The 15292-nt window shown below is 42.1% G+C and overlaps 1 protein-coding gene across 1 annotated transcript in view; it reads right to left on the minus strand.

Moving 5' to 3' along the window:
• Window positions 1-79: 79 nt before the first annotated feature.
• tmtc3 (transmembrane O-mannosyltransferase targeting cadherins 3) overlaps window positions 80-15292 on the minus strand; it is a 177777-nt gene continuing 162564 nt past the window's right edge. Inside the window, exons 12-14 of the mRNA XM_060928418.1 lie at window positions 9909-10078; window positions 5842-6068; window positions 80-2445 (exon numbers count right to left, since the gene is read on the minus strand). Of these exons, the coding sequence (XP_060784401.1) occupies window positions 1649-2445; window positions 5842-6068; window positions 9909-10078 (1194 nt within the window). The 3' untranslated portion in view covers window positions 80-1648. The remainder of the gene's footprint in view (window positions 2446-5841; window positions 6069-9908; window positions 10079-15292) is intronic.

Genomic DNA, 15292 nt, shown 5'->3' on the forward strand with positions numbered 1-15292 from the left:
GTAGAGTGACGCAATACACGTAGGATAAGCGGTATGCTAACAATACTGCATGCTATCAAACCAAATGAATGAAACCCGCTAGAAGGGAATAGAACACGTTTTTATTCCATCAAAAAAGTGTCCTGTATGGATAATAATTACTGTTACTACATTCTCATTCATTCTGCATGAGAAACTAATCCAATCTGAATAGGGTCTTCAGAGAGACTGGTGGTTTCAAGGAAAAGTGAGCAAAACACAACCATAAAAACAGCTAAACAAACCAAAACATCATTTGAATCTGTATTTTAGAAATAAAAAAAAAAATCCACAGTGATGCAAGTCTTGATCAAACACCTGGATGAACCGAAACACCCCGGATTTAATCACATTATTGGGTAATACGTTTATTAAAGTGGGGAATGCTGGGAAATAATACAGGCTGCGTTGTTATATAATACATATTAATATTTTTCACACAGACAGTCGGGGGCTTGTGGAAATGCAGCAAGGTTTACTGACAGGGTGGGGTTTAAACCAACACCAGAAGGTCATCTGATTCAAGTGGGGAGAGAGAGCAAGACAGAGAAAGAGAGAAAGAAATAGAGAGTGAAAGAAACAGAGAAAGACACACTTAAGTATTAGTGGATCCATCATTCTCGATGGCTTCAAGTGCATTTTACAGCAGTTACATCGCAATTTGCTTAAAAATCTCATGGGCTGAAAAGCACCAGACCGTAGCGGCTCTTTGCTAGCGGACTGTCAGAAATCCGTCTCTCCCAAAAAAAAATAAAAAAAATAAAGAGTGAGGAAAAGCTAATGAAATAAAGCGAATCATGGCAATTCATGTGAATCAATCTCTACTGTAGCGGGGAGAACGAGTGTGAGTGCGTCTCTGTGTCTTCATAGAAGAAGTGCAAGATGTGACCTTAGAGAATACAGTGCACATTAAGAGAAGGGGGAAACACACACACACCTCAACAAACACTTTGCTTTTTTTCTTCCTCTGCGTTTGTGTCGGAGCTCAGTGAGAAATCTGGGTGACGGAGATCATCACGAGAGACGAGGCGACCCCCGAACAGCCATGACATCAACATCCTCGGATGATGTCGGCGCAATATAATTAAAGCCTCGACAGCACAACACGAGGGCACGGAGGACCAGCAGGCGAGGAGGTGAGGAAAAAGGCGTCAGTGGAAAGGAAGCAGGCGCCGAGCGCTCACGCGGTCATTTCCTGTCATTGTCTGGTTTTAAATGTTGCGCCTAATTGGCTGTAGAAATGTGAATACTGCCTCCCAAGTGATCCAAAAAAAAAAATCCCAATAAAATACACTTTTCATAAAAAACAAACCCCGTCTCTCACTCTCTCACACACACACACCACTTCGGCATTCAAGATCTTTAAAGTTGTTTAAAAAAAAAAAAGTACCATACCTCATTTTGTGCTTTTCTCTCACCTGATTCATAGGTCAAAGGTCACGAGAAGTGTGACTGCCTCACAGTAAAAAGCTAATTCACACCCAAGTTCTCACTCAAGCAAATGCATAAACAAACTCTCGTTTTGGAAACTTCACAAATCCTCCTCCCTGTGCTTTAAATAGACCTATAAAAATAGTCCAGAAGTAGTTTAAAAAACAAAACACACACACACACACACACACAAACAAGTTTAATCACTGCTTAATATGCGCTCGATCTCCTCCAGTCTCTTCAGCGCCGCCTCCCTTTTCTTTTCTATGTCTTTAATCTCTTGTGTAGATTTGCCCTTAGTCCGCTTGTGGGCTTGGCCGGCGTCCAGCTGCTTCTCCTGGCCGCTGGGGTTTTCATTGTGGGAGGATTTCCGCAAATTCTTCTCCTCTTCCTGAGCCTGCTTGTGTTGTTTGGCCGATGGTTCCTCAGCCCCCTCTGCTGGTGCCAACGGCTTTCCCGCGGCGCTCATGGCGGCCATTTTGGCGCGGACGATAGCGAGGTGGCGTTGTATGTATTCCTCGTGCGGTGCCATGGCCAGCGTCTCCTGAAGACAGCGCTCCGCCCGTGCCAGCTGACGCTCCTCGAAGTACACGACGCACAGGTTGTGCTTGGCCTGAACGTTTCCCGGGTCGGATCGCAGGATGCGCTCGAAGGCTTCTCGTGCGCCGTGCGTGTCCTTCAGCTGGTTCATGAGAATGTCACCTTTCAGGATGAGGCCCTTGGAGTGCTCAGGGTGGTGGCGCAGCAGCTCGTCCAGCACGGCCAGCGCGTCACGCTCGCGTTTCCCCTGCGCCAGGAGCAGCGCCAGGTTGAAGAGGGCGCTCCGGAAGCCTGGCTGCAACGCAATGGCTTTACGCATCCAGCGTTCTGCCGCTTCGTTTTCCTCAGCGTCCATGGCCAGCATGCCCAGGTTGAAGTAGCCGTTGGCATCGTTGGGTTCCTCCTCCACGTAGCTCAGGAAGCGGCGGTTTGCTTCAGGGCGCAACTTTACCTCACCTATGGCACAAGAGCATTAGCACAAAGCATTCGATTATCGATCATGGTTAACTTTCTCTGCAAGAGACTTGTTATTTCAAAGCACATTTGATAAGCCCTTGAACAAGGCAAGCTCAACCCTCAGCCCCACCCAGGCGGCCTAGCGCTAGCCAATAGCAACCACATTCATCTGACCCACACACTGCAATTGAAGTATGGCACTAATATTCCGTGAGTTGGCCTAGTGGTTAACGTGTCCGCCTCTCGACCAGGAGCTCGTGAGTTCTATTCATGGTCAGGTCATACCAAAGACCATCATAAAACCGGTACCTACTGCTATCTGGCAAGGCACGCTGCAATACAGATGTGAGTAGGGAAGTCAAACTCTCCTGGTTACCAGAGGACCCGCCCCCACTGTAACCCTAGCTGCATAGGCGAGAGGCTGAGGGCGATGGAAACGGAGATCGGTGCCCCACCCACGCGCCTCAAAAGAGCTGGTTAGTACTGGGACAGGAGACCGCCTGGGAAGACCAGATCCTGGCGTGGAAGGGACTTTGACTTGTTTGATAGACTAACAGCAGCTTTTGAGAGACCCAAACTTTCACACACGCTATGCTTTGTGTTTGAATGAAACCCTGGTGTGTTCTGGCCCTCAGTGTAGAAGTTCAGGTAAGTAAGAAAACAGTAATCACACTTGGGTGTGCACCAAAACAACCAATCAGAGCAGCTGAGCGAACTCATCCTGGTCCACTTCCGAGTAGTGCTGTTTGATTGTGAGAAAGCAGTTCGGTACTGGAGCTGAAAAGGTGCTCGACTGAGCCAAAGGACAGAGCTGTAGCACTACAGAAACTCCCTGTGCATGTCAACTGTCCAACAACAACAACAAAAAAATGCTGAATGCAACATAAAATATAACCGCAAGCGGTGATGAGGGGCCCTCACACCTCCGTTTCCGCGACCCGTCACACGTGGACATCATACAACACACACACATCTGAGACGTGCGACAAAAGCCTGGGGATCTGATGTGTGCACCACCAGTGATGAGTTTTTAGGCAATGGAGTCATTACTGTCCAGATCCAAATGGTGGCACTATAACCAGAGGGTAGTTTTGAACATGTGGACATCATCAGAACCATCATATCCTATAATGTGAAGTTTGAGCCATACCAGTCAATGCATGGCAAATTTGGGACACATTTCCTGTTTGCGTGGCTTAACAAATTTATTGTTTCGCCTTTTCAACATCTTGCAAGGTATCGCAAATCCTGTCGCAATTCAATTGGCTAATACAATGTACATTACAGTTTTGTTCCTCTTGGGGCACACTACACACCTACCAAATTTGACATGGACAGGTGAAACTATATACACTACTGTTCAAAAGTTTGGGGTCACTTTGAAATGTCCTTATTTTTGAAAGAAAAGCACTGTTCTTTTCAATGAAGATCACTTTAAACTAATCAGAAATCCACTCTATACATTGCTAATGTGCTAAATGACTATTCTAGCTGCAAATGTCTGGTTTTTGGTGCAATATCTCCATAGGTGTATAGAGGCCCATTTCCAGCAACTCTCACTCCAGTGTTCTAATGGTACAATGTGTTTGCTCATTGCCTCAGAAGGCTAATGGATGATTAGAAAACCCTTGTACAATCATGTTAGCACAGCTGAAAACAGTTGAGCTCTTTAGAGAAGCTATAAAACTGACCTTCCTTTGAGCAGATTGAGTTTCTGGAGCATCGCATTTGTGGGGTCGATTAAATGCTCAAAATGGCCAGAAAAATGTCTCGACTATATTTTCTATTCATTTTACAACTTATGGTGGGAAATAAAAGTGTGACTTTTCATGGAAAACACTAAATTGTCTGGGTGACCCCAAACTTTTGAACGGTAGTGTACCAGGTAATAGTCTCAATGACATGTGGGGGGTGCTACGGAGTCCCCCGGACACACCCGGGGCCAAGCCTCGATCACTGAGTAGCGGTCACCAGGACTGATGTGGATACCAAATTTCACCAGTTTTCACCCACGGGAACCACCTCAAAAATGGCCAAGTCTTGAAGAAGAAAAAGAAGGAAGAGAAGGAAGGAGAAAAAGATGATGGAGGAGAAGAATGAGATGATGATATATTTGGGATCTAATCTCACAATCTTCCAATGATAACGTGAACACTTTTATTTTTAAAACCACTATTTTTTCTGGCACTTCCCTTGACAAAGATTCATTCACCTTCCATCGCTGTCTTTCCAGTCCTCCAGGACACTCAGCCAAACTTTTTAGTGGTTCATTTAGTTGTTCAATAAGTTTACGATGAACCCAAGCCAACACTAACAGGAAATAAATCAATTTCTCTCGGATTCAAACGCGATAAAAAGCAATAATAATTGTTATGATGATAATAGTGGATGTAGGGAAGGACAGGAAATAAATCAGGACGCTGTGTCAACATTTAAAACACTGCTCAAGCATTAAACCTGTGGTTGCACTTGGGGTCATTTTGTTCCAAAAAAACATCAACAGGGCCAATTTTGGCTTGCAGTCAAATCATAAATGACCCTAAACTCAAAGAAAGCCTGCCTGGAATATTAGATTCTGGTAGCGCTTTTTTTTTTTTTTTTAACATGAGAGAAAATAAAAGAATGAAAATAAAATGAAAACCCTTCTCGGTGACTGATGACTCAAAAGGTCACCTGACATTCCCCCCTGCGAGAGTAATACAAGTCTACAAAATAACATGTGGCAAGTTTATTTACTCTGAAGGACCGCTCCCAATTCCACCCACATACCTGAAGCTGAATGAAGAAAATGGCTCTTGTACAAATCACGTACAAACCAACGCACAAAAGACGCATTAGTGTAGGGTGGGTGTGTAAATACAAGTGACAAAGTTATGAAAGCCTCAAGCGCGTCCTTGTAACATAATAATCCGTCCTGCTTTCACCTATTCAAAACATAAATGTCCTGAGGTGAACGCTTGTGTTCCAGAGTGTGAGGTTGAATGCTGAATGTATATGAAGCACATGACTAGGTGTTTCTCAAATACAACCTCAGTATTAAGAGATTAAAACCCAAAATCAATTTTTCACTCTGATTCAAACTGCATCTCCGTGCAGAAGATCTAATGACAGGACCGGGATTGAAACCTGTTACACACTTATTTCCATGCTTTTTCACCCTGGTTTAGTCGTTAGAACACGCAATTTTAAATATCCCACGATCAAATTTGGACATATTGGTAAAAATCAGAGCTTAAGAACTTCATACTGTAAAATAAAATGAATCATGGCATGGCATGTGATGACATTTCTCATCATTATTAGGATTCTTTGAATGTCATACACAAACCTAAGTGTGGCTTTAACGCTGACTGAGATTAAATTCTTGTCCAAACAGCTTTAAAAAGCTGCACCCACCTGATTCCTGCATGAGCAACGCCGAGTTGAAAAGGGCAAGTTTGTGGCGTGGGTTGAGATCCAGCGCGCGGTTGAAATTCCTCAGGGCTTCCGAAGGATCCTTCATCTCGATGTTAACGATGGCCAGGTTGTACCACAGGTCAGCGTTGGTACGGTCCAGCTCTAATGCGCGCAAGTAGGCGTCCTTCGCCTCACCGGGTTTATTCATCTTCAGCAGGAGTTCACCTCTGCACAGATTAATAATAAAAATGCATAGAAATGCAATTCCTATACAGTACCACGGCTTCACAGATTTAATAAAAAATAAAAAAAACCTCCACCCACATACTATGTTGTTTCTACACATTTATATGAAATGATATACAGCAATTGGGGGGGGGGGGGGGGGGGGGGGGGGAGTGACCAGTTATGTTTGTAATACCATTATTGGAAAATAATCAGTGATGAAGCAGAGGTAATGTTACAACCCTGAAGGTGATTAGTTTTCCGTCGCTGTTTTACTCCTAATTTTTTCATGCAAAGAATAACCTGTGAAATTTTATCCAGTTGCATCCCCACGTATGTAGCTGTGGTATAAAATGTCACTCTGATTAGCTACTCTACTACTCGGCTATCAGCTCATATACCGTGAGTAGAGAAAAACAAAATGGCAGCATGTGTTGCTGAACCGAGCACGAAATAGAAAGTCTACTTGAAAACAAAACCTCAAAAAATACAAAAAAGAAAGCAAGAAAATAATCGTGGAATAAAAGTATTTGATGGTAAGAATGTATCTTTTTTTAAAATTTCCAATAATAATAATAATAATTATTATTATTATTGCATTTTTCACAAATTGCTCCCGTCATTTTGCCGGTTCGTGTATATTCTTCATCTTTAACCTTCTGGGCTCTGAAGGTATTTTCTGGCACTCTTATGATTTTGGTACGCTCAGAGTATGTTGTCAGTTTCAATAAATCTAAGCAGTATTTTCCAAGTCATACGACTTTTTTGTATTCAGCACAAGTTCAGCTGCAATAATATCCATGTAGTATGTATGTCATGATAACACTTTAAAAAAAAAAATGATGTTGTAAAAGTGGTTTTAGAACTGTGTTGGAATGTGTGTAAAAACATGACCTGACCCATTGTGACGAACCGTTTTGATCACTTGAGTTGATTCTGTTCAGTCTGAGGAATGGATCGAGCACAAAAACTTACATCTGCTCCATTGATTTGGAGAATTAACTGGCCACCAAAAAAACGTATGTCCTATTGTTTTGGGATAAAGGGTTGGCGGTGGGAGGGGTATTCAATGAGGAGTAAAAATTTCCATTCCATTCAATGAGAAGAGTGAAACCCCCTCCCACTGCCAACTCTTAATCCCATCAGGTCAGGACCTAATGGGTGAGGTCATGTTTTTTCACACATTCCAACACAGTTCTAAAACTGCTTTTTACAACACCTTCATTTATCTGGTATCTGACTTTATTTTGGTATTTGATTCGATTCAGTGTGTCCTGAAATTAACTCTTGTACTATTTTACTCCGTTACACAATTACTCTAATTTTGCTCCAAGTCCAAATTTTACTCTCTAAACTGAAAATAGAGCAATTAACTATCTCATCTCATTATTTCTAGCCGCTTTATCCTTCTACAGGGTCGCAGGCAAGCTGGAGCCTATCCCAGCTGACTACGGGTGAAAGGCGGGGTACACCCTGGACAAGTCGCCAGGTCATCACAGGGCTGACACATAGACACAGACAACCATTCACACTCACATTCAGTTAACCTAACCTGCATGTCTTTGGACTGTGGGGGAAACCGGAGCGCCCGGAGGAAACCCACGCGGACACGGGCAGAACATGCAAACTCCACACAGAAAGGCCCTCGCCGGCCCCAGGGCTCGAACCCAGGACCTTCTTGCTGTGAGGCGACAGCGCTAACCACTACACCACCGTGCCACCCAGTAATTAACTATTTTTGAGGAAAATACTTTTAACTCTGGAAAAACTGCTCAGTCATTGTTCCTGTGTCTGCACTACAGCGTATGCATATCAACCGATCTGCTCATCAGAAATATTTACATTTACTCGAGTTGATCTTCAACTGGATCAAGTCAAAGTTTAAAAAAATTTTTTAAAAATAAAGAAACTATTGCATCACTGTCCTGAATCATGAACTGAATCGCCCGAAGCGCATAAAATCCACGTGCCATTTCGCAACAAGTTTTACCTCCAAATAGCCTGAACTATGTCGGACAGATTTTATCCTGTTTACAGTGGGCGTTCCCACCGCGAAAGAGAAACCAATCGAAACTGAAAGAGTCGTTTCTTTCAGTTCATGCCGTTACCATGGGAATAATCTTTTAGGAATGTGTAAGTAGGCGCTCAGCGCTCCGACTCCGGAGGGACTGAGGAAGGTGACAAGTTTGTTTCATCTAATTTAGGTCATTTAAAAACTATAATATTATTTGGCAGTGGGCGCATAGGAAAGTGTAAAGCATAAAAGTTGGTCGATACGTTTATCATGCTTGTATGATGGAAAACTCAGGAAGTTATTTATCTAAATGCATGACTGACTCATTCTAAACCTGTCCAGTTTCGCCGGAGAAAGCTCTCGACGCCAGAGGGTTAAGAACTCCGCCAAAGCGGAAATGATTCGGTCAGACGTTTTGTATAAAGTTTTTATTTATTGAATTTGCAAAAACTAAAAATGCTCCGATTATCAAAATCCAGTGAATGTGGATAGAAGAAAGAAAGGGAAGAAAAAAAAAAAAGTTATTCCACTCAACCTTCTTGTACACGAGCTGATAGCTGACGAGGTGTGTAGTGTAGACTCGATTTCGTGGAATAATTGCAGTGTGTGTGTGTGTGTGTGTGTGTGTGTGTGTGTGTGTGAGATTCTAGAGTTCAGAGTATGTTTCGCATCTCCAAGATAAACCTTTTATTTTCCACAAAAGAAATATTTATTGAATTAGCTTTGAACAATAATGCGAACTGTGACAAACTTTCACCAACAGCGACGCTTGATGTTTTATGGATAAACTAGGTCTAAAATATACATGAACTAAATGACTCCCACCCCTCCCCCCACATTACTGGCTGCCTTCGACTCCTGATTCATCCATTCAACTCGAATAAACAGGAAGTGATTCAGTCTAACAATCTGTTTTTTGGGGTTTATTCTATTAACTGTTCTAAAATCAACTGCAGTTTTACTAGAAAGTCTGTTTCAGTATTATGTGAAATTTCAGTCATAAAAAATAAAATATTTTTGTCCGTCCCAACATTCTTGTCAACTCTGTTATAAAACCGCAGAAAATCCACAAATACTTTTAATAATACGCATGACACCTGCACTGAGTAAGGTCACTTCCTCTGGCAGGAAACTTCAGAAAGGCGGGGAGGTACGTTATGTTTCTTCTCTCAGTAATTTGAACAAAACGTTGAGGATTTTACGTCAACAGTAGATCAATTATTCGTCAAATCTGTTGTCATATTGGAGTGAATCTCATTTTTTTAAAAACAAAAATAGGATTAAAATCCATAAAATTCTGCTTCTATGCATGCCGTGTGGTCGCTAGTTTGAGGTTAGCGTGTGGAGTTAAGACACAAAATGGTGGGAAATGTCAACCGTTATCGTCAGTTCTGTGAATGGATCGCCCAGTTTAACGATAACAGAGTTGACGATGACTGTCAGAGTCAGCACTTGAAATGTACCTGCAAATATAGAATGGGCCGCACGTGTGCGTGTACCATGAGCCTGAGCGCACTCAGCAAATCAAGGTAAGAATTCTGTCATGAATGTCAAAAAAATAAAAATAAAGCAGCCCACAGCGAAGAGCGGATAATGATGAATCAGGCCCGCTTTGCCTTACAGCCATCCACTCTTCATAGTTTCCAATGGAAATGTGCTTGGCTTATTCCCAAATACTCATTATCCCATATCTGCGAGATTGTTTCTTTCTAATTTCAGTAACTACGCTTGAGCTAAACCGTGGACATTCTGAGACCTGGGCGTATCAACGAAGCTGCAGTACGTTTTCCATGAACTCCACGTTAATGTCATGGATGTAAGGTTTTACCTGCTGATGTAGGCTTGTTTGAAGTCGGGCCTCATGCTGATAGCTTGTCTGTACAGCTGGTCCGCTTCCTCCAGCCGCGAGTCGTTGGTACGGATCAGGTTTGCTAGGTTGATGTAAACATTGAGGTGATTAGGGGCCACGCGAGTCGCATACTTCTTTCCTGGAATTACCTGGAAAGATGATAAACCACTTTAGGTCATGATGATGGTGAGGCAACAGACAAGTAAGGAAGGAGGTGGAAAAAACAAACAAACAAATACAGTAGGGGTGCGCTGTTGGAGAAAAATCATCACTGATCTAGCGGGGCGATGAATCGGAGGTACGGTTCCCACCAGGAAGTTGAGCATTCTCTAATAACAGTGTTGTTCTACCTTTATACCACAAATTATTGATCACAGAACAAGCAACTGTACATTTTTATCCATTTAGAACTACATTCAGCATTCCCTTAAACTTGTACTGGTCAACCTGGCCATAAAATTCTTCTCATTTATTTTAATCACCAGTCGGTTGAAGGCGAACACGTGCTTCTTCTCAGCCACCGAACCACAACTTTCAAACTGCTGCTCATGCAGCACCACAGTACAGCGAAACGCACCCAGAGGAAGGCGCTGTCTGCCCTCTTCCACATACCCGACCTCACAGAAGCGCGTGACCGGCTAGCGTCGCTGTGATTCGCAGGAAAGAGAAAAGAATAAATCACAGAGCACAGCCAATTTTGCTTTCTTGGATTCGGTGTGTGTGTGTGTGTGTATTAGTTCATCCAGCCGACAGGTGATGAGTTTATGCCATCATGTGTTGTCGGTCATCCGTCATCCATATTTCACAAAAATCGCTTCTTCTCTCTCAATTCTTCACTGATTTTTATTCTTTTTGGCAGGAAGGTTGGTCTGCCTGGAGTGCATAAAGCTTCTACACAGATTTGCATAACTGCAATTAATAATGAAGATATAGCGTAATCAATCAATCCCTAATGAGCGGTTTCCACACAAATCGCTTCTTCTCCCTCAATTCTTCACGGATTTTGATTCTTTCTGGCATGAAGGTAGGGGGACCTAGCCTGGGCCCGCCCATCCTAAGTGTGACGCAACACGAGGGCCTGTTGCGAGCTTAGTCTGGCAAGGCAAGCTATCTCCAGCTCTTCCAAGCTCCCGAAAAATCGGGAGCCAATCAACTTTGAGCATCTCCAACGGCCCTGGGTAGAGGCGTGTTCAAGGCAGTGACGTAGTCAAACTGCGACCGGAAGCCATAGATTGTTTACAGAATCTATGCCGGAAGCGCTTCATTCACTAGAAACATTACGAACATGGAGCAGCGGCAAGCCTTTGACACAGCGGTCGATGCTGTATTGAAAGCATTCAACGGGAAGTTCTCATTGAAAACGGAGCAAAGAGCAGCCCTGGAGGTATTTATCTTCTTCCTGTTACTCAAGCAGTTTCCGTCGTGTCACATACGTCAGAGGAAAGAGTGATGTGATTGGTTTAAGCTTCGTCACAGCCTTTTCTGGCTTCGACCAGTAGCAAACTGAGGCATTTCAGGGAGGCGGGTCAACCACGCACTTTGGGAAACGGTTGGGCTTAATATCTTTGCCAGACCAAATGCTCGCAGAGCTTTGAAGTCACGTTAACCAGACTAAGGGGGACCTAGGGTGCATAGAACTTCTACCCAGATTTGCTTCATTAAAATTATGAATCAAGTTATGGATTAATTAAGCCTTAATGAGCAGTTCAACAAAAATCGCTTCTTCTCTGTCAATTCGTCGCCGTTTTGGATTCTTTCTGGTAAATATTTGAGCTGAACTGGTTGAGAGTAGAACTGCGCAAGGCGTTCCACTTTAGATCGTTCCTTCTGGATTAGACGGGGCCGGAGTGAGCTACGCCGTCGTCGACGGTCTCGTTTATTTATTTGTGTGTGTGGAGCATCAAGTCCTTGTAAATGAGCAGTCACTCGAGGAGCATTAACGTATCAGAACAAGCGCATTAATTAACGTGAACGAAACATCTTCGGTTCGAAAAAACATTCGGACGAGACGAGTCATAGACTTGACGGGCTTCTTTTCATCGTGGAAACTTCTCACGCCTCGTTTTTACGATTTATATTTCAGCTCTTGGTGTTGATAATCCTACAAGAAATCCCCTGTTTAATTAAAACTACTCTGTTTGTGACCAGAAATGACAGAGGTGATATTCACGCAGGAGATTTTTCTGACCTGGTTCCTCATCCTGTTTCGCGCATGGTCTACTTGTGTGTGTGGGTGGGTCAGGGTGGTTGAGAAATACTGATCGTCTTGCACTTTGGACACGCTCTCATTCTTTGATCATGTAATTTCGGTCCCAGGCACCTGAATACACCCTTCAGCACTGATAAGGTCTAAAGATCTAAATCTGGTATCCAGCTTTACATCAGAATGCGTGATGATGCCGGATCTTCAAAGTCTTTTCTTCTGAGTTACTCACTGATACGGACTTTTTTTTTTTTTTTAATATCATAAACTGCGGTAATAAAAACAGTCAGTGTGTGAGAGTAGCTGAAAAGAACGGATGCTCAGGACACGAAGTTCGCCAAGAAGATTCGATAGAGACTTTTTTTTTTAAAGAAATATTACACCCCATAGCAGAACAAGAGGCCAATGACATTAGGATTGGAACAAAGGCACAATTGTTGTCAATGAGATTTACACAATTAGTCCAGCTACAACGCTGTTGTTCTAATGTCTAAAACCAGTCTCCCATGCCTTTACACCTCTTTCACAACTGACAGGGGAGTAATACATTATTTATCCTGGAGGAAGTTTGGTTTGTCAGCTTGCCTGCCAAGAGGCTGCTCATCACTCACGACTACGAGTGCACAGCACACAAATTCTGACACACATTTTCTTTCGGCATTTGCTGTATTGATTCATTAAACTGTAAACTTTTTTTTTTTTTTACGATGCTATTGAACATCAAGTGAGCTCACACATCACCTCCAGTGATAATTTACAACAGTTATCGTTTAGTTCTCTGAATAAGCGGCGCACAAGCACAGACTTGATTCGGACACCTGAAGTCTAATTTGTTTTTTCGAGATGTTCTTTCAATAAAAAGGAATGTGTGAAGGAAAAAAAAAAAGTTCTCCTTCACTTCTTTCTCTCCTAAAGAATATCATCTCTTTCTCTAGCTCACGTGAAAGAGCTTTACCTGATTGTGAACTGCTCGAGAGGATCAGGAATATTCATTCAAAGAAATCCATGAGATGTCGCAAAGCCAGAAGGGCTGGGATTTTTTTTTTTGGCATGACAATCAATATCCAGCGTTATAACAGCTTAGTTTATCTGCGCTAGCAGCACTGGAGCAAATTGCTACTCTCATTCAGGATCTTCCTACTTTCTTCTTATTATTATTATTATCATCCTAACCTTTTCTAGGACGCTGTTTCTACCTCAGTTTTCAACCAGTCAGTCATCACCAAATTTCACACGAAGAATCCCTCTGGGCTGAATTACATCGCTATGACTTTTGGTGCTGATCTGGATCACTGATCCATGAAAAACAGGAGATTTTTCAAATCACTTATAACTGTCAATTGTCATGATTTTTTCAATCAGTTTTTTTTTTTTTTTATTTTGTTCAGGGCGCAACTTTTCCTCGCCAAGCGTCATTCTCCGTCTCTTACCGTTCCGGATCTACAGGGTACGGTGACAGGATGTTCTGGTTTTTAACGGCTAGCGCAAATTACCATGACTTTAAATCACAATCTCGGTCTTTGTCTTGTTATTATTGATTTCTCGGATTTATTTGATTCAGGGTTTTCAAGAATGCGCTTCCTAATAGCAAAGTGAATTTACACTTTGTTGAATTAATTCAATATCATAGTCGCCACTGAAGTCCACTCGATCCTTGTTTACCGTCAATGGATCGGTCACTCGGCAAACAGTCCGCCAGAATCCGAGTAGGGAATGGCTGAGCGTGGCTGTCAGTCAAACATAAGTTAGCCAATGGGAATGCGTTCCTGGACAGCCCACCCACACGGGAAGTTTGTGCCAAAACTGCAAGCAAAAAGTCAGGGAGCGCAAACGAGAAAGCTGGAATCGCAACCAAAATAAATTACGTCAAACAAACCTGAGAAAGCCGCGGAACAAAAATAAAAGGTTTCTGAAGAGTAATAGACTGATATTTTGCACGATTACACGAATAATTTGTTTGCCAGTCTAAAAAAATTGACTTTTTTTTGGTTTGTATTTTGATTTGTCGTTTTTGTTTGATATTTCAAAAGTATTGTATGGACATTTTGGCACAAAATTGATTCCATAACAAACTGGCAAAATGACACGAGCAATTTTTGAAAAATGTGCTGCTAATAATAATTTTTTGGGGAAAAAAAAATGTTCTTACTATCAAATACTTTCATTCCATATTTTGCTGCTTTTTTATTTTAGGGGGTTTTGTTTTTGAGTAGAGTTTTTATTTCATCCTCGGTTCGTTCCGCAACATGCTCCGCCATTTTGTTTTTCTCTACTCACGGTATACGAGCTGATATCCTAGTAGTAGAGTAGCCAAGCACTCAGAACACACGATTGCTCATATCCAATGAATGTGGATAGAATAAATAAAAACAGATTAGCATAATGCTAAACAAAGGTTTGTCCTGTAAGGAGTCTGATTGCATGTTGAGAGTTGGTCTACTTTCTCTAATATACAACATTTTGTCCAACAAGCAGTCGAATTTACTCTGACACTTTATAAAGACAACAAAGTTGTTATTAATATCTTTAGGTGTGATCCTGTGTGCCGTCCTATGGGGTTTACGGACGCTTGAAGACGCACCTTTACGCTCTTCGATACGCTCATGTAAGTGTCTACTAGTGTAATCGATATAACTCGTCACAAGAAACTATACGCCACCCGCTGCTGATTTATAATTGATGGTTTTTCCTCGAGTTTGTGGCTCACGAATACAGGCTGAATTCTAATATTTATCTTAAAAATAAAATTTAAAAGAAAACAAGAAAAAAACTGGCTTGTTTGATGTTTAATTCAAACCGCAACAGCAACAACAAAAAAAAGAAGTCGGTCTATCAATAAAGCCAAAATAAATCTAATATGGAGTGGAAAGTTCCGGAATTTAAAAAAAAAAAAAAAAAAAGCTTTATGTCTTGCACAAACATGAATGTGGTTAACATTTATTTTATTGGATTATTTTTATAAAAGAGGGTTTGTGCAATATTATTTTAATGTTAAAGCGAAAAAAAAAAATCCACTGGCTGCAAAAAGAGCTAGAACCAATAAAACAGAATAGTCAGTAGGGGTGCTAACTTTTGAACCCAGTAATAAAGCCTGTCTGACCCTCGACTGCCTTGCAGTAACGTTGCAGCAGGAAACTGAGCGTGGGAATCTGGTGGAATG

The sequence above is a fragment of the Neoarius graeffei genome, chromosome 8 (assembly GCF_027579695.1).
Source record: "Neoarius graeffei isolate fNeoGra1 chromosome 8, fNeoGra1.pri, whole genome shotgun sequence".
Taxonomy (NCBI): Eukaryota; Metazoa; Chordata; class Actinopteri; order Siluriformes; family Ariidae; genus Neoarius; species Neoarius graeffei.